At 48.4% G+C, this 17,715-nt stretch overlaps 2 protein-coding genes and 1 long non-coding RNA gene across 6 annotated transcripts in view; 1 reads left to right on the top strand and 2 right to left on the bottom strand.

The window, feature by feature from the left end:
- HELZ2 (helicase with zinc finger 2) overlaps positions 1 to 123 on the bottom strand; it is a 41,846-nt gene extending 41,723 nt beyond the window's left edge. For both annotated transcript variants that reach the window (XM_067554018.1, XM_067554020.1), the window contains exon 1: positions 43 to 123. The gene's annotated coding sequence lies outside the window, so the exon portion shown is untranslated. The remainder of the gene's footprint in view (positions 1 to 42) is intronic.
- Positions 124 to 3,455: 3,332 nt separating this feature from the next.
- LOC137157302 (uncharacterized) lies at positions 3,456 to 7,668 on the top strand. Its single transcript, XR_010921053.1, has 2 exons — positions 3,456 to 4,450; positions 7,003 to 7,668. It is a non-coding gene; the product is annotated as an uncharacterized lncRNA (long non-coding RNA).
- A 7,777-nt stretch (positions 7,669 to 15,445) lies between these two features.
- The window catches only part of GMEB2 (glucocorticoid modulatory element binding protein 2), a 33,288-nt gene continuing 31,018 nt past the window's right edge, over positions 15,446 to 17,715 (bottom strand). For all 3 annotated transcript variants that reach the window (XM_067554024.1, XM_067554022.1, XM_067554023.1), the window contains one exon: positions 15,446 to 17,531. In XM_067554024.1, coding sequence (XP_067410125.1) covers positions 16,882 to 17,531 — 650 coding nt within the window. In that variant the 3' untranslated portion in view covers positions 15,446 to 16,881. The remainder of the gene's footprint in view (positions 17,532 to 17,715) is intronic.

Consider the following 17,715-nt stretch of genomic DNA (forward strand, 5'->3'; position numbering starts at 1 on the left):
CGGCTCGGCGCTGCCGCCCGCGGGCAGAGCTCAGCCTCTCACCTCAGCCCGGCTGCCGCCGGGGGTGGAGGAAACTTTCCAGCCTCTGCCCGGCTGCGCTCCGGTGCGACTCCGGTTCGGCTCCGGCGTGGCTCCGGTTCAATCCAGGCGCGGGCGGCTCCCGGCCCGCGGGCGGCTGCTGCTCCTGCTGCGGCGGCGGCTGCTGCTGGGGCTGAGCGGGGCCGGGCCGGGCGGGCGCCCTATAAAGCGGCGTCGGCGGCGCCGGGCTCGGTTTCGTTTCTCGGGGCCCTGCCTCGCTGCATTCAAACCTCGGGGCGGCAGCAGGCAGCGCTCGCGGAAGTTACATCACCCGCGGGGGGGGGCCCGGGCCGGGCCAGCCCCGCCCCCACCTGCACAGCCCCCACCCCCCTCGTGTGACTCCAGCCCGCCCGGCCCTGCATGCATGCATGCACGCGTGCATTGCCCTTCCTCCAGCACCCCGCCAGGCTTGCTGACTTCCCCCGCCGCCTTTCCACCGCCCCGGCTCCACCCCGCGGGGTGAGGCCCGGCAGCACGCACTCGCTCCCCATGCATGTGCCAGTGCCACCCTCCTCCTGCACCCCAGGCAGCTCCTTCCCCTCCTGTTCACAGCTGCCCTCCCCGGGCTTTCCCTTCAAAAACAGCCTGTCCCTGGGGGGCAGCACACACCCCGCCTGCTGCACCCACGCCATCCCCGCAGGCTGGGCACAGCTACCAGCCTGCAAGATGAGCACAACCGGTTACCCAACATGGAGTCGCCCAGGCACTCTGACTTGGACAGGCTGCGTCACTCACAACACGTGTAACAACAGCCAGAGATGTTAAGTGCAGGGAAGTAAGGGAGCATAAAAGTCAGAAATCGGGGCAAGAAAAATACAGCTCTTCTGCCAAGACGCCTCTACTAGAAAAATCCCCGTCTCCCCAGGACGAAGCCTTGGGAGTTGGGAAGTTGTTGTTTATAATATTCAGAAACTCCAAAGAGGTTTGTACTGGCACCATGAGACCAGTAAGTAGCATGTGTCACTCAGAGTGAAGTCCCCTCCAGTAATGCAGCTTTTCCCCCCCTACACGCACATAAGGAGCCAGCCATCCTGTTCTCCAATGTGACATGGTGCTCTGTGGCGGATGCCAACTCACACCCCATCTTGTGCTTTATCTGGTGGGACGTTGATCCATAAACATTCAAGATCATTTGCTTCCAAGTTGTAAGTGACTCAAAAACAGGAAATGCCATTTTTGACACGGAGTGCTAGACCCTTTCTAAGATAACAAATAGCAATAATTTCAGTCACCCAGTTCCAAGCACCTTTCACTGGTGTAATGGCATCCACCCTGGGTGGGTTGTAGCACTTCAGCTATACCAGTGTAGGTAATTGGACACCAGTTTTTGCATGTAGACAAGGTCCAATCAGTTTCCCTTCTCTGGATCAGCCAGTTTCATTTTCCATTTCTGAATGTCACAAGAACTATTGCACAGGATTGCAGAGGAAAGTTCAAATCCAAGCCAGAAACATTTCTGTGAACTGAGCACAAACAACAGTGTCAACATTCCTGTTCATAGCAGGGTTGGTCAAACTTTTAATCCCCAAACAAATTTGGGGCCTAAACAAAGAGGGCCCAATCCTGAGAGGTGCCAAATACCCTCAATTCCCACTTCAAGAGGTGCCCGGGCCCTGGCTGTTTTGGGCACAGAGTCTCTTTCATAGGTGCTGACTTTTGGTTTCGCTGCTGGGGCCAGTGGTCAGGTCTGGCTCCCTGCCTGCCCAGCTTCCCCATGGGGCTTTTCCCCCACCCTCCCGGCTTCTACCAGGGCCCAGGGCTTACCTCCTCGCTCCTGGCTTCTGCCGGGGCTAGTGGTTGGGTCTGGCTCCTTCCCCATGTGGCTTCCCCAGGTGGCAGTGGCCAGTGGGGCTTTTTTGTCTCCCACCCTCCCATCTTCTGCTGGGGGTTTCTGGGAGCTGGGGCTTAGCTCCCCTGGCCCATCCCTGGCGTCTGCTGCTGAGGACGCCAGCTGGTGCCCAGTTTTCCAGGGGCCCCACATTGGCCACCACCGTGCACTCGCCCTCCTAGTCCTAGCCTCGTAGTCAGGTTCCCTCTGCCGGGACTTACCTGCTGCGACGGAGCCGGGAGGGAGCGGCTGGCTGTAGTCACACACGCCATCTGCCCACCAGGCACATTCATGCAGGTACGGAGGGAGGTGGTTGGAGGGAGGCGCGGGGTGGCCCAGTGTGTCCCCAGGTGAGCAGCAGGGACTGGCTGGCCCTACTTGCATGCTGATGACCTAGGACGACCACACCTACCCCTGTCCCTAAGCCTTTTTTTTTTTCTGTTACACATTGCTGAGGGGGGCAGGGCATGACTTTGGAAGTTAGCACTCCCCCCCCCCCCCCAAATCTTCTATGATTCATCTTGTTTTAAATTAGATTGTAAATGCTTTGGGGGCAGGGACTTGAGTAGAGCAGCATTTAGTACACGGGGGCCCGATCCAGAGCAGTCTTTAGGTGCCATGTCAATAAAAATCATAACGATCCCAACAGTTACTGAAGGAAATGCCAGCTGCAGTGACCCCAGCGATAGCTGCTCCCTTTCCTCCTTCTGGTCTTGGCTGCTCACTTTACTGCCCGCACTAAATGTTGACGTGTTTACTCCTGCTAGCCCGGCAGCACCAACACGGACATGAGCACCTGGATTCTGTTCTGCCCTGCACATCATTAACAGAAAACAGCTGGGCAGTTCCTATTGTGCAACTTCATTAAGGGAGATGATGCAAGAGGCAGAAAGAGCATGGCTGGGCTCTCTGGTTTCTGGACAGTGTGAAGCAAGAACTCTTCGAAAATTCCTCTCCGGACTTGTAAAGTGAGCAAAGCCCATCTCGTAGCGGAATAAATACACAGCCCCACTATGTCATTCGTGCAGCAGCTTTCCTGTCTGGGAAGAGAGGAATAATCAGAAAGAAGCAAGTGCAAAACACACACCCCGTTATTAGCCGAACTATGGCTGAGGCATTTGTGTAAACAGCCAGTCCCAGCCTCGTGATTACGTATTGTACAAGGACATCCCAGCCACACCACGTTCCCACTGCCGAATGAGCTACATAGTTCTCATGTATAAGGACCAGCCAACCAGCAGCGCTATCTCAAGGGAACCACTTGCAACAAGGCTGGCCCCTAATTTTGTTACAACACTGTTCCCTTGTGCGGTGTGGACAAGATCAATGTTCCAGAATGGTGCTTCATTCAGGAACCGTGCTCAGGCCCCCTTTAAGGGCGGGGAACCTGGGGCCAGCCAGGATAGTGCATTGACCTTTGACAGAGGTCATGTAACAACAGCTCTTTGGGGCTGGGAGAGAAGATGATTAGACCCAGGTGGGAGGGGTCAGGTGATTCCTATAAAGGGCTGGAAGCATTGACTTGAAGATATACAGGATAGGAAGGAGGTTGTTCTCTGGGTAGGCCCTGGAGGAGGGGGAGAGGCAAGGGGAAAGATCTCTGGGCTCCTGCAGCCTGCTAGAGTCATGGGAATAGCTTTTGGCATTGCTTTGTGCGGTCTGCGTTTGAAGAACAAACTGTGCCCTGCAGGAAGGGCCTGAGCAGACTCAGGGTGTGGCATTCATCCTTCCTAGGCTGGGGAGACAGGCTGGCTGCCAACACCTCCTGCCCCATGGAATCAGACCAGCAGCCACCCCTGCCAAAATCAGATCCCTGACCGTGTTCTGCTTGTAGCAAGAGCAGCTCCAGCAGCAGTAACCTCCTCCGAGTTCTGCATTCATGATCGCTTCCACTCGTGCTGCCTCCAGCAGGGAGACCCCAGCGTGAATGATGGGTGCAAATCTTGCGAGGCCTCAGCCGCGTTGACAATTCTCATGGGATGAAGGAAGAATCTCGGCTTTCTTTAAGAAACAAACAAACCGTTTCTAGGCCTCCTGGTGGGGGGGAGAGCTTGAAAAAGTGACCTGTAAAGACCCCAGAAAACAAGAAAAATACCCTCCCCCCAACATCTATTAAGAAATTACATGATTTTTTTAAGCTAGTCCCAGCTCACGAGTGGGAGGGTTGACTCATTATTTTGACTCTGTGTGTTGACAACCTTGCCTTCGTGTCTAAGTCAAAGCTGGCTAGAAACACCGCCCGAGGGGTACAAAGGGAAAGCAAAAGGCTGGCTGAAGTGTCATGCTGTTTGACCAGCTGTGTGCTCAGCTGAAGCAAGAGCTGTTCAGCTTAAGTGCCCAGCAACATGGCTGTGGCCATAGGAACGAAGACAGAAAACACTAAAGGACCTAGGGGATCACTCCACCACAGCTGCAAAGGGATATGGAAATGGTGCACGATTCCCATCATCTGCAGACTGTTCCTGGGCAGGGGACTGATTATCTGAGCTGTTGGAGAGCTTGACACTGAACGTTCAGCTCCTGGAAAAAAAAGAGAAAAAGCAAGTGAGTAGCTAGGATCCTGCTGGGTGATTTCATAACGAAGGAGGTGAGGAGAGAGATTCTGAGAAAAAAGCCTGAGTCACTGGAAGTCGGAAGTTGGTGGTTGTTTAACATGAAGCAAACACACCAGGGGAAGTTACAAGTTTCAGTTTCCATTTCTCACACTGAGCAGCAAAGGAACAACAGGCCTGCGTGTGAGGCTGTATCATAGCTTTCCCTGCCACCCCTCCAAGAGGGAGGGAGTTTGTTTGCGGAGACCAAAAAATGAGGAATGCAGCGTTTACTCAGCTCTTACTCATGCTGTTTCTATGTTTGAGACAGAGAGCAAAATATTGCAAGATGGTAAAGAGAGCCCAGTGCTAAAGAGATCCTCCATGCTGAATGCCTAGCGAAGGAAAACAGGGGTGTTATGGCAGGGGGAACCTCCTTCCCTAGCCAGGGCAAGATTCCACCTGCCCAATCTGGAAGATGATGGGGGTGTGTGGAACTTTGCTCCGCACCTTCCTCCATCAACATCATCATCCTGCTGATGGCAGCATAAGCCCCAGGGTGCTAGGAGACTCCACATACACCTTAGCTGGAGACCTTGGGCCCTGGGGACTATCATTTGTAGACAAGTGCAGTATCTGGGGGTTGCTCCTTGTTTATCAAGTGCTAGGAGGAGCTCCAGCACATTTTAGCACCAGCAATTAAACTCGGCCAGCCTCCCGGCTATCAAAGAAACAGCCAGGTATTTGAGGGAGTCAGTGTCATGCTGTCAGCCTCAGAGGTCTCTTGTAAAACTGCCTCTCTGCGTCCTAGTTGTTTACAGGCTATTGTTCGTGACCAGGTCGCTCTTGGGACCCAGCCACCTCTGTCTGGCCCAGAGGGATTCTGCCCTGCTGCGTGGGTTGGGAAGGGGAGGAAGAACAGCCGTGTCTCGCAGGAATACATAGGCAAACAGGGCGGCTGAATGAGCTATTCTCTTCTGGCGTTCAGGGTAAAGCACCCTGGATTGACACCCAGAAAACCTGGGCTCTTGGCCCAGCCCTGCTTTGTGGCCTTGGGCAAATCATCTCCAGTGGGTATATCTTCACTGCACAATTAGCCTAGCTGGAGGGAAAGCAGCCACACTGGAAATAACATTCAAGTTGCTGTGTCCACGCTGGCTCTGTATTACCCCGCCTACGTGGGGCTAGAACTTTTGCAGCACAAAGAACCATGGGAAGCGCATCCAGTTAGCCGGGCTACTTTGTGAATTCTTTTACACTACGTTGTGGGAGACCTTGTCTGTCCTTTCTGGACACCTGGGGAAAGGCGTAGGAGGACCAGTGGCACTAGCCTGTGTCCACACCGCAGCGTCATGTTAGCTTCTCCCAAGTTGTGTTCACTCAGGCTTTATCCTGTCCACCAAGCCAGGCCAACCAACCTGAGTTAAAACCACCACCACCACCTCTGCATTAAGGTTTGGGGGGAGGAGGAGGTGTTGGGGGACAGGAGGTAAGTTATACCTTAAGTTAACTTGGCACTGAAGACACTGGATCTCATTTTTAAAAGGGGGTTTCATATCTGCTGTCTAAAGGGCTTCGATATCAATGGATCCAAAGCACTTAGAGCAAGCTATTATTATTACTACAAGGGTAGGCTTTTTCAAAGAGCCTGTAAACAAAGATTTTTATATATTCCCTCCACAAGGGGAAAATGTTGCTCTGGTCCCTTGTTGACAACACCCTTGCTTTGTTCCTAATTAAAGGGACAGTTACCTGACATGTATTTTATATACTTAGTATTTAGGTTTTCACTTTAGACAACGCAAAGTTGTGGTATATATTTCTTGAATACCAAAACCAGCCCTCCTTTTGTTTTCTGAGGTCCATGCAAAATGGTGCTGTTTGGTTTTGTCTTTTTACTTGCGCTGGAAGAAACAGGATTCCCTGAGAGGTGGTGCACAGCAGCAGCACCTTTCTCCAATACAGTCTCCAAGAACCTGTAGTTTTTTCCTCAGACTCAGTAAAACAGGGCAGTCACTGCTTCCAGGAAGTGCCTACAACTGCAGGTCATTTGATTATAGGCAGACAACACTTCTGCCAAGACATGGTCAAATCCATGACACGTATGTAATCTGACAGAATTCCCTAGTCTCATCTATCAGGTGTGTCACATCCCACTCCCCTTTTATAGATCCATGATGACTGTCCATTCCTCACCGACTTTCTGCCATCTTTTCCTAGTGGATTCACCATTCTCGAGTGACTCCTATCTATAATGGGATTATGCAGCCACATAAAGACACAGAACTTCAGTTTTATTTCCTTACCACTTAGTTGTGGTCTAAAAATCTAAAGCTCCTTTTTTTACACTCATTGTAGTGCTTCTGCTTACATAGAAAACTTCCTAAAAGTGAGCTGAACGCAACTGCCAGCTATCTTTGCCTGACTCAAACAACCATCTCAGAACTATTGTTCTGTGAACATCTGAACTGCTTCCCTTTATCTAAATTGAAGATTAAATCGAAGCCTAATTTTGGCAGTCTAAGTGTAAGCCTGGTTAACAATTTAATTTGATAATTTCACCAGATACACAGAATAGCGCCAGACCTCAGGACAGGATGCACTGGAGCAGCTAGTTACGGAAATGAGGAATCCAAATCTGCCCAAAAGAGGGAGAGGCAGAGGAGATACATCCCTCCTTCCCAGCACCAAAAGTCTCAACCGTTTCCTACCCAGCAAATCCCAGTGCTTCCATGACAACTTCAACAGTGCAGCCATGACAATATCTGCCACTCACCAGCAGTTTGGGGGTAGCATTACATGCATTGAATTTAATATTAAAATAAACCCAAGCACCCCTAGGGAGATGAAGCTGTTGGGTTGGGGGGAATGGGAGAACTGTGGAAAGATCTAGCCCCTTTCTCTGATTGAGAACCAAGCGTATTGTATGTCAGAGTGGAGTATTTTAGGCCCCCAATAAGTTCCATTGAAATCATTGGGACTTAAGCACATACTTACCTGTGCTTTGCTGAATTAGGATCTTTGGCCTGGCCTGTTTTGGATACTTAAGCGTGTGCCACCATCCTCCCTGTGACTTACTGTACAGATGGAAGCAGTGAATATCCACTCTTGGGTGACAGGGGAACCTATCAGCAAGACCAAGGACACACTGTTCTGCAAATGCTGTGACTGCAGGGGAAATGGAAAGGGATTCAAACTCCCAAGATTGTTATGCAGGTGTATGAGACTTGTTCAGCCACAAAGTCTGCTCACCTGACCTTACCCTGGTGACTGTGACAAGGACCCTATTTTACTCCCTGTCAGGCAGTTACTCTGCTCAGCACAAGTAGAATTTTGCAAGGCTGGACTAGAATCAGAGAGTGGAACGGACCAGTTCCGTTCCACTGTTCGTGCTGAATGAAATGCCAAAAGGAGAGACTCACCAATGAACTACAAATCTATTGTTGAAGTCATTCACACTGCACTAACCTCAGCTGCTGCTAATTACAGAGAGAGATTTTCAGAAAAACTCACTACGGTTTTTGTATCTTGACATCGCCCCTGTGAATTCCCACAATGGCATTCCCAGGAGTTGGGGTCTGCCTGCTCACTGAGCACGTGTGACCGGCACAGATGCTTTGTCAGCTGAGAATCAGGTCCCCTGAGTCTTGGGGATATTGGACCGAAACACCAAGTCTGAAGAAGCAAATCAAATGATATTACACTGGGGAAAAACAAACCCAACACACCCTAGTTGCTGCAGGGTGTAGTGATACTATGAGGTATCAGACAATCAGCTGTTGGAGCTAGGTTTTACAGTGTCACTGCCAATGTTATTTCAGGCCTTGCGCCACACCCTCTTGGGTGTGACTGCCACCTACGCAGAACACAGCCTGTGCCAGACAGGTTGAAGCAGGTATCACCTGTCACTCACTACAGTCGGAAAGTGTCATGCACTCAGGTCACTTTGGAACTAAAAAAATGCAACCAACTTTTTTTTTTATTTTAAAATTAAAATTCTGTATTTTCATAGGTCTTTGCTTGAAGGACACACAATGTAGCAACAAAATAATAGTGCAGGTAGTGACTGCCACCATATTTACATTAATTATTATTATTATTAATGAGAGGAAGAATGGTCCACTCATTAGGGCCTGAGACTTGGGAGATCCATGTTCAATTCCCAGCTCTACCACAGACTCGCTTGTGTGATCTTGGGCGAGTCACTTAGGATCAATTTTTCAAAGATATTTGGGCCCCTAAATGCAGCGAAATACCATTGAAAAAACTGGTCCTTAGTCTCTCTCTACCTCCGTTCTCCATCTATCCAGTAGGAAGAGTAGCACTGCACTATCTCACAGGATGCTGTGAGGATAAGTTCCAGAGGGGTAGCTGGGTTAGTCTGTTTTTAGCAAAACAGCAAGAGTTCTACGGCACCTTAAAGACTAACACATTTATTTGGGCATAAGCTTTCATGGGCAGAAACCCACTTTGTCGGATGCATGGAGTGGAAACTTCAGTTTGGTAGGTGTATATACACATGCAAGGATGGGTGAGTTACATCACAGCGAGGAGGGCAAGTGTTAAGGAGGTTAATACAATCAGGGTGGATGAGACCGGTCACAACAGTTGATGAGAAGGTCTGAATGTCAAAAGAGGGAACATTATGTTTTGTAGTGGGCTAGCCACTCGCAGTCTCTGTTCAGACCTAGTCTGATAGTGTCAGGTTTGCATACGAGTTCCAGCTCTGCAGTTTCGCGCTGGAGTTTGTTTTTGAAGTTTGTGAGGAAGTCTGAGAGGATAAATCCATTGAAGATTGAGGTGCTCAGATACTCTAGGGATGGGGGTCAGATAAATCTCTTCGATAGATAGATAGATTACACTGACGTCCACCCAAAAACCTAGTAAATCTACCCCCGTCATTTGGCATAACAGGACAGAATGCTGTCACAGCGTCAGCAGCAGCTTCCATGGAAATAAGGGCCACAGTTTCAAAGGGCAGGGCTGGGATTTTCAGAAGATCCTATTGCAGACCTGAACTCATATCCCACTCGGTTTCAACAGCAGCTGCTTAATTCCTGCAGTCTCCTTTGAAAATCCAGCCTAGAGGTGCACCGCGAAGGGCAGCATGCAAATTTACAACACAGGCTTGGGTAAATGCATGTGCAGACTGCCAGGTGTGGGCTCTCATTTACCCGATCTGCATGTGCAGTCACCCTAACTGCTTGCACAGGGGTTGTGCATTTGCATGCATGCAGGCATCTCTGGCTCTCTCTCCTGGAGACTTTTAACCCTAGATGTCTCAGTATACATGTCACAGCAGGATTATCGAAAGACAATGCTCTTTTGTTATCATCCAAGTGTCAGGTAAGAAGAAAAGCAGTTTCTCTTTTTAAATCTAGAAAGTAAAGCATTTAGGACTCCTAAAACAGTAACATAATGTGTGTTTGGGTTCCATAATTACAAATGCGTGCTGATTTTAAAGAGCGAGGTTAAAGTCATTAACTTCTTCACTTACCTGCCAGGACCCGAGTTCTGCACTCTGAGTTTCCTCTGCACACTTGATAACATCATAGACCTTTAAACAGAACAGGGAGTTGTGCTCAATTTTTATGTACCAACAGTACCTTCAGCTGTCTCAACTGCTCGTAATAAGTACTATTTGCAGCGTTTGATCCAAAGCCGTCAATCATGAGATTTTAAAAGATTTTCTATATTAATACTATGTACACACACATGGATGTTATTTTGAAATCTCATTTTATATCTATCTATCTATCTTTTGGTTTCTGAGCTTTAGGGTGCACTTTAGGATCCTTTTTATGTATGTGTTTTTAAAGAAAACATTTCTGTTCTGCTGACTTCACCACACAACTAACTCAGTGGTGACTGAGGTCAAACCTAGCGACACCATGGCTTATTCTTGCCCCCGTGTGCAGAAAAACAAGCAAATTAGGACCACGTTAGACAACTGTGCTTCTACCCTGACCAGCCTCATTTACACAGGTAGATTAGCACCCATAAATTCACACCACAGGTGCAGGATCACCATGACAACAGCAAATGCTGTCGTGTAGACGGGGCTCAGGCATTTAGAGAACAGGCTGGTAAAAGCCCAGTCTACAGGACCAGCTTCCACTGCTGGTGCCATCAATGGATCAGCGTCTATGAATTAGGCAGGGTGAGGATCTCATGTTTGCCAGCGCAGACAAGGCTGCTATCAAGAATAAATCATACGAGAACATCACTTGGCCAGTCCTGTTTTCACAGTTACGTTTAAACGTGGCTGGTTTTGTAACATAACCCGGGCCCCATTCAGCACCTTCTAGCCTGTCTCCTATGCGTCAGCCAAAGGTAGCCCTAGCAGTTCTTATGTTACTCAGGATGATTTTACAGCTATGGAAGAGATTTGTTGGCGTTTACCGAAGCCACGACAGCAATGCTATTAATCTGATGGAGTTCTAGCTGTACCAAAAAACATCAATAAATCACACTGCTGACAGCAGACAGGCGACATCTTTTTCAAACTATTCTATATCGCAGATTTGCTTTCAGCTAGAATACTGCAAGCCAAACACATTACCGCACCTCCCGTGCAAACGTCCTTTATGAGCAAACAATGTGCTCAGTCCCAAGCTAAATGAACAAACAGATATGGTGAGAGTCCTTTGACAAATATCCTTCCAGATTAACAAAAGTCAGACACAGAAAGGGCACGAATTTTGGTGAGAAGTCGTACCTAGAATACCAGATTACCATGCAACACGGCACGATTAACAGTCACTGGTTAGATCCAGGACTTGAATATGTGGCGTATTGAAAACCGTTAAAATTGTAAGCTATCCCTTGAAATTTCAAGGGTTTTGCTGGTCCTGCTTGCAGGGAAGGGGGCTCCGTAGGGAAGCGTGTGATCTGGATCTATCAGAGTCAGCGAGAGCAAGCTGGCTGAGTCGTGCCTTGCCGTATGCAGCAACCTGCTTTGTCTCTCTGGTTTTGGTTCTTGTGGGGTAAAATTTTGGATTTTAAGAAATAAAAGTAGTGTTACATTGCAACCTTCTGGAAAGAGTTTTCTATATTTTTATCTAATTTCTTAGTTTGTATGCCACAAACATAACAGAGTGGGAGAGGGGCTATTGGTTAGAGCTAAGGAGCACTGGCAAAGTTATATAGGGAAGATTATACAACGTGTGTATAAAACTTGTGTGTGCAAGACAGACAGACATACTAAGCAGTATCATTCAATCAAGGGTGCAGTTATACCAAATCCTGCCTGCCTGGAGTACACTGCAATGAATGAACCAGGAGTCAGGCACTACTCAAGAACAGTCAGTGGACTGGATTCACCTCTGGAGCATGCTGGATTCTGGCAGCATAAATCTGGCTGGCAGGGGAGTACAGGACAATGTCGCAGCAACTTTCACGCTACAAAGGGGGCCTGCAGTAGGCTAGTGCCATCTAGGCATGGTCACAGGTGGGAAATACAACAATTCACTGGAAACCCGGTGAGGTCTTCCCTGGGAGCATCTTGCCCTGCAGAACAGTGACAGTGCAAACACTGCTCGCCCTTCCCTGGCAGCAAGTCTCCCTGGATCACAGCATTCACCGTTGGGGCAGAGAAGCAATTTGCACCCCAGCTGCTAGTGCAGGTGAAGCGACCCCATTTACTATCACTGTACTTAGGATGCATCATCATGTTGTACTCTTGGAACAGCTGTCCAATCAGTTCTGACCTCTATAGCTATGCTGGATACCAGCGTAGATGCGACTCATCAGCCAGGAATTCTTCCTGTCACGTCCGTTAGATAGAATACAAGTTAGAACGCCCACATACACCTCTCTGTATTCACCCGACACCTCCAGGCCCGCTGAGCCTGTCCGACTTGCAGGGGAACGCCAGGACCTGACCTAGGAACTAGGCGCCTGGCCAATGCTCACTGAAGTCAATAAGGGTATATCTATGCTGCATTTAAAACCCCACAGCTGGCCCAGGCCAGCAGACTTGAGTTAGGGGTTCGGGGCTGTTTAATTGAAGTGTAAAAGTTCAGCCTTGGGTGAAGCCTGGGCTCTAGGACCCTGCGAGGTGGGAGGGTCCCAGAGCTCACACCAGAGCCCAAACATCTGCACCAAAATTGAACAGCCTCGTAGCCCGAGCCCCACGAGCAGAGGTCAGCTGGCTCGGGCCAGCCGCAGGTGTCTAACTGCAGCATAAACATACCCTACAAGTCTCTCCATTAACATCCGTGGGAGCTGGATAGGGCCCTGTGAGAATGGAGGGTGCTTCAGGAGGAGTGGATAGGACAGACTGTGCTGGCCCCACCTAATCATCAGCTTGCCTGCTTTGGCTCACTTGCGCAGGGCTGGGTGGTTTGAATCAGCCCTTCCTCCTCCGTGTGAGTGCAGAACAGTACTGAGAAATTAAAAAATCTAAAACAGCCTGCTGTTCAGCTTAGAAAAGAAATGACAAAGGGGAGGGGGAATACAATATAGGTCTATAAAATCACAAATGGCGTGGAGAAAGTGAATAAGGAAGTGTTATTTACCCCTTCACAAAACGTAAGAACCAGGGGTCACTCAATGAAATGAACAGAGGGCAGATTTAAAAGAAACAAAAGGAAGGACGTCACACAACCTGGGAAACTCATTGCCAGAGGATGTTGTGAAGGCCAGAAGTATAACAGGGTTCAAAAAAGAATTAGATAAGTTCAGGGAGGGTAGGTCCATCAATGGCTATTAGCCAAGATGGTCAGGGATGCAAAACTGTGCTCTGGGTATCCCTAAGTCTGACTGCCAGAAGCTGGGACTGGACAACCAGGGATGGATCACTTGAGGATTGCCCTGTTCTGTTCATTCCCTCTGAAGGGTCTGGAACTGGCCTCTGTCAGAAGACAGGACACTGGGCTAAATGGACCATTGGTCTGACCCAGTGTGGCCATTCTTATGTTCAAGGAAGTACAGTAGGTTCCACTTAATAGCAACTTGGACATTAACAACTTCTGGTTAATAATACCATTTTGCTGGGAACCAATCCCATCCCATTGACTTTAATGGGAATGGGGTTTGGATACTGGTAAGAGCAAGCTGCTTATTGGCAACAGTTTTTTGGAAGAAAGGCTCCATAACAGGCAGGTTTGCACGGCTGCAGCTAGAGAAGGAAACGCTGGGACCTGCCTTCCTTGGCTGCAGCCTTGCAAACTTGCCTCCAGCCGGTGCTCGCCTGGTCCCAATGCGTCCTTCCCTCCCTGCAGCCTCAGAAACCTGCTTTCTGCTTATTAGCAACTACCAGAGAATAGCAACTTTTTGCTGGAAACTGCGGGTTTGTTAATAAGCAGAATTTCCTGCAGTGAAGAAAATGGAAGAGCAGAGATTTCCCTCAAGACCCGGGACTTAGGTGTATTTGTCCCTATACACTGAAGAAAAAATATGCCCTGAAATATTTAAATGCTAGTGACTTAAAGCCTTAGCATCCATCAAGTCAAGCCAAACCTTTTACGTAGCAGGCACATACTGTTTAAAGACCACTGGATTTTAGTCAGTAGCTCCTAAATCAAATTTTCTAGCACTTTGCTGTGTAAATCCAGAGACAAGATGCTGTTTATGGAGCCTGTTGTCACCCAGATACACATCTACAGAATCAATGAATGTTAATGGAGGTCATACATATACATACTGGGGGAAAAGAGACCCGCCCCCCCCCCAACCTGTATATCTTTGACTCCTGTTTATCTTTTGGCTGCTCTGCTCTGGCAAGATCACAATATGCTTCTCTCTAGCCGCACCTACTGGCCTCAAATGGAAGTACTCCATTACATTTTAATCTCCGTGTTGCTTTATATACCGTGCTTACAATTGTACTGCCAAAATATATATGAGGAAAACAGCGGTTTCCTGGCAATCATTTACAAAAATTCCTCTCACACAACACTTCACAACCTTGAGTATCTCATATCCTTGGGAAAACATTACAAAATTCTCAGACAGATTGGAGCTTTTATCTTGCAGCTTCATAAACTGTACTGACTCCCACTTCCCACCCCACCCACCACCAACCCTCCCTAATTTCCTCCCCATCTCCATCAAGCACCTCTCTTGTTTATAAGGGCACAACTGCTTCCCCATAGGCACATCCCAGTTCCACCCATTACTGATACCATGCTCAGCAGCATATTGCAGCCAAGCTGGGGAAGAGAGAGAACAAAAGGGAAGGCCTTTTAAGGGATGCTGCTTCCAATCCAAACTAGTTGGTCAGGTTTGCAGGATTCTGCCATGAATATTTCCTGCCTCCTGGAGCTAAGAGCAACAGTCACAAAGAAAGCCCTTTATGTCATTAATTACAAGTCTTGGGCTACGCTTCTTTCCATTCACAAAGGAGATGACAGTGCTACAATTCATGTTTCTGGAAAGGCCTATTCTGTCTGCAGATTCACCCCCCTCCTCAAGAGAAAAGGGGAAAGAAGACTCTCCTCCTATAATTCAAACTATTTCTTAATTTATTAAAAAGCCCTAAAACCTTTTAAAAAAGTATATGTAAAGACATTAACAATAACATGCTTTCACCCGTCCTTAGGATTTTATTAGCATCAACATATGGAATTCCAGGCTGTCCCACAAAAAACTGTAGTAAAGAAAGTGTCAGGGGAGGCCAATCTCAAATCTAAAGCTTTGACACTATTAAGTCTTTCCAAAGGGATAGAGCAGCAAACAAAGGACATTCCTTTCCCACCAAGCCCCCAGTCTAGGCCTCCAGTGATGTTCCCTTCACTTTGCTAACACACCAGTCTATGTTCATGTGAGGGGAAGCACCCTAGGCTTTCTCCTACCACCACAGTGCAAGGGAAATAACTTCGTAAGATATAACCAGAAACAGTGTATGGCCAAAATTTTGGAAAGATCGGCAGTGTATCTTTGCAGGTGTGTGTGGAGGGCATGGAGAGTAGGGGAAGAGGATGCTGTTCTTGCTTGGAGCTAGTTTTGTGCTTTCATACAAGCCATGACAATCAGACACAGATAAGGAGATGCAATAAGCCAGCAGCACTCTTTCAAAAATATTTATTAGCTTATTAAAGTGACCTGTTGTTGCTGCTGCTGCTGCCAGATCAAGTTGATAGAAAATCCACACTGCAGGAATCCAGCCCCTTTAACACTGTCTCTGGCTGAAATGTCACTTTCACACACACACTACTTTTACAAAAATAAGGACAGTAGCGAGCCTCTCAGTGAGATGAATAATCAAAAGAGTATTTGACATCTGAGTATTCTATTTGCATATTCAAACCTTGCAGCCCACAAAACATCCTTTCAGACACATTGGGAGGAGATATGAACACCCAGCCACACTATATAAGGCTCATTGGCTAGATGCTTCTGATAAGAAACTAGCAGAGACATGGAGACAATTCGATTTCACAGTTAACACCCGTTCAGATGGAAGAAGTTCAGATGTCTCATAGTGCTATTATTTAATGTTTCTCCGCATGCTCAACAGTACAACTGTGACCCTGGACATCATCTTCACAACCGGAAGAGCCACAAGATTTTCCTTTTTTTTAAAAAACCCAAAAGAACGGACTTTTGAGAAAACAGAGGGAGACCCCAAATCCTCAGAAGATACAGATTTTCCACACCTTTGGATTTCTACTGTCCCTAGATGGAACCAAAACCTTTAACTGTCCCCACACCTCCTCTCGATGATCAGACTTGGGAGACCAGCATCTCGCTCACAATGAGGGGACTGCACATTTGGTAATATTGAGATACTGCATGTAACTACCCAAACCCAACAGTATGTGCAGAAACCAGCAACAAGGGTCACTTGAATCAGCCCTGTGACTGCCAGACATCAGAGGACCTTCCCTGGCCCAAGCTGCTTTAACTCAACTGTCATGCAGAGTCTTCATGCCCAGTTACGCACTCTGTCCTGGCCCACACTCCAAAACACCAGCTTCCCAAACTGCTCTCTGCTGTGAAGGAGAAGCAGCAGACTTCCCAGTATCGTGGGCCTATGTGCAGTACTGAATCATGCCAGAACTCAGGAATGCGCCTTCGCCACTTACCCCTTAGCTTCTGGTAAAATGCCTCATCGTTTATTGTTTCCTTAACCTTTTGCTACTTTCTGCTCATTTCCCTGCTCTGAGGTCCTGACCACATCTGGCTTCTCTCTATGCTCTGTTCCAGCTGAGATGTCTAGAGACAATGCAGCGCTAGTGAACTAGACATGGAGATAATGTGTATTCCTGGAAAACAGGGGAGGAAAGTTTTATATGTAAACCGATTAATGGGTCAGTGCAACTCATTCTCCCCCTTTTTTTGGGTGGTCTTTTCCCCTTTCTTTGGCTCAAACCTCATTATTACTCCTTTTAGCCAATCTATCTCAGAGTCTCAATTCCCTGTGTCCTTTGCACAGGCAGAGAGAAGGCAGTTCAAGCCAGAGTACGTCACAAAAAATGTCCATCTAGGCAAGTCCCCTTTTCATTTCTGCTCTGGCTCTTCTGCCACTGTTGTCACCTCAATGGTGGTGGTGTGTTCGTCCGACGCTGGGGCACCCTCGACAGCACTGGATGGCACCGTCACAATGGTGCTCCCACTGGGAGCCATTTGGGTTACGTTCTGTATGGTGGTGCCCAGTCCTGGGAGGGTGAGCAGCTGGAAAGGGCTCACCACTTTCACCACAGTGCTGCCATCCTGTATGGCGGCCGTGCTGAGGACTGTGAGGTTGGAAGCGTCGGGATGGATCTCAACTGTGTTGGGGAAACTAGAGCCTGAGGCTGCCAGTACAGTGTATCCTCCCAGTAACGGTGAGACTGGGGAGCTGGCGGAGGGAGCCTGAGACGTATTTCTCCCAAGCACTGATGCTGGAAGGGCAGACACCACTTTGCTGAGAGGGAGGTTGGCAAGCTGAGAGACTGGCACTCCTGGGGCAAAGGCAATTTGTGCTGACTGGGCCAGGACTTGAGAGGTGATAGCAGCTGGTCCAGATGTGGCCCTGGTAAGCCTAGGGCGTTTTAAAGGTGCTGGGATGGAGACTGGAGTCAGAGTCATCAGCACGTTGTTGAGGTGCTGCGATTTGTGCTTCAGCTCCTTTGCTCGCTTGCGGTGCTCATCACATTGCTGTTCCAAGGCTAAAAACAAAAGACCATAATGAGTGTCAGTACGGTACTCGCCAAGCTCCATCTAGTGTAAGAGTCCCAGTGGCCATCTCCCTAGTTTTAACAGCACAGCAACACATGAAGTACAATAAGCAAGGCAATTTAGCTAGTTCTGTAGCATTATTCCAAACTAAACTAGTCTAGCATGCATTGGCTT

Source organism: Emydura macquarii, unplaced genomic scaffold (assembly GCF_026122565.2).
Source record: "Emydura macquarii macquarii isolate MOO-44397 ecotype Brisbane River unplaced genomic scaffold, CSIRO-AGI_Emac_v2 contig_1483, whole genome shotgun sequence".
NCBI lineage: Eukaryota > Metazoa > Chordata > Testudines > Chelidae > Emydura > Emydura macquarii.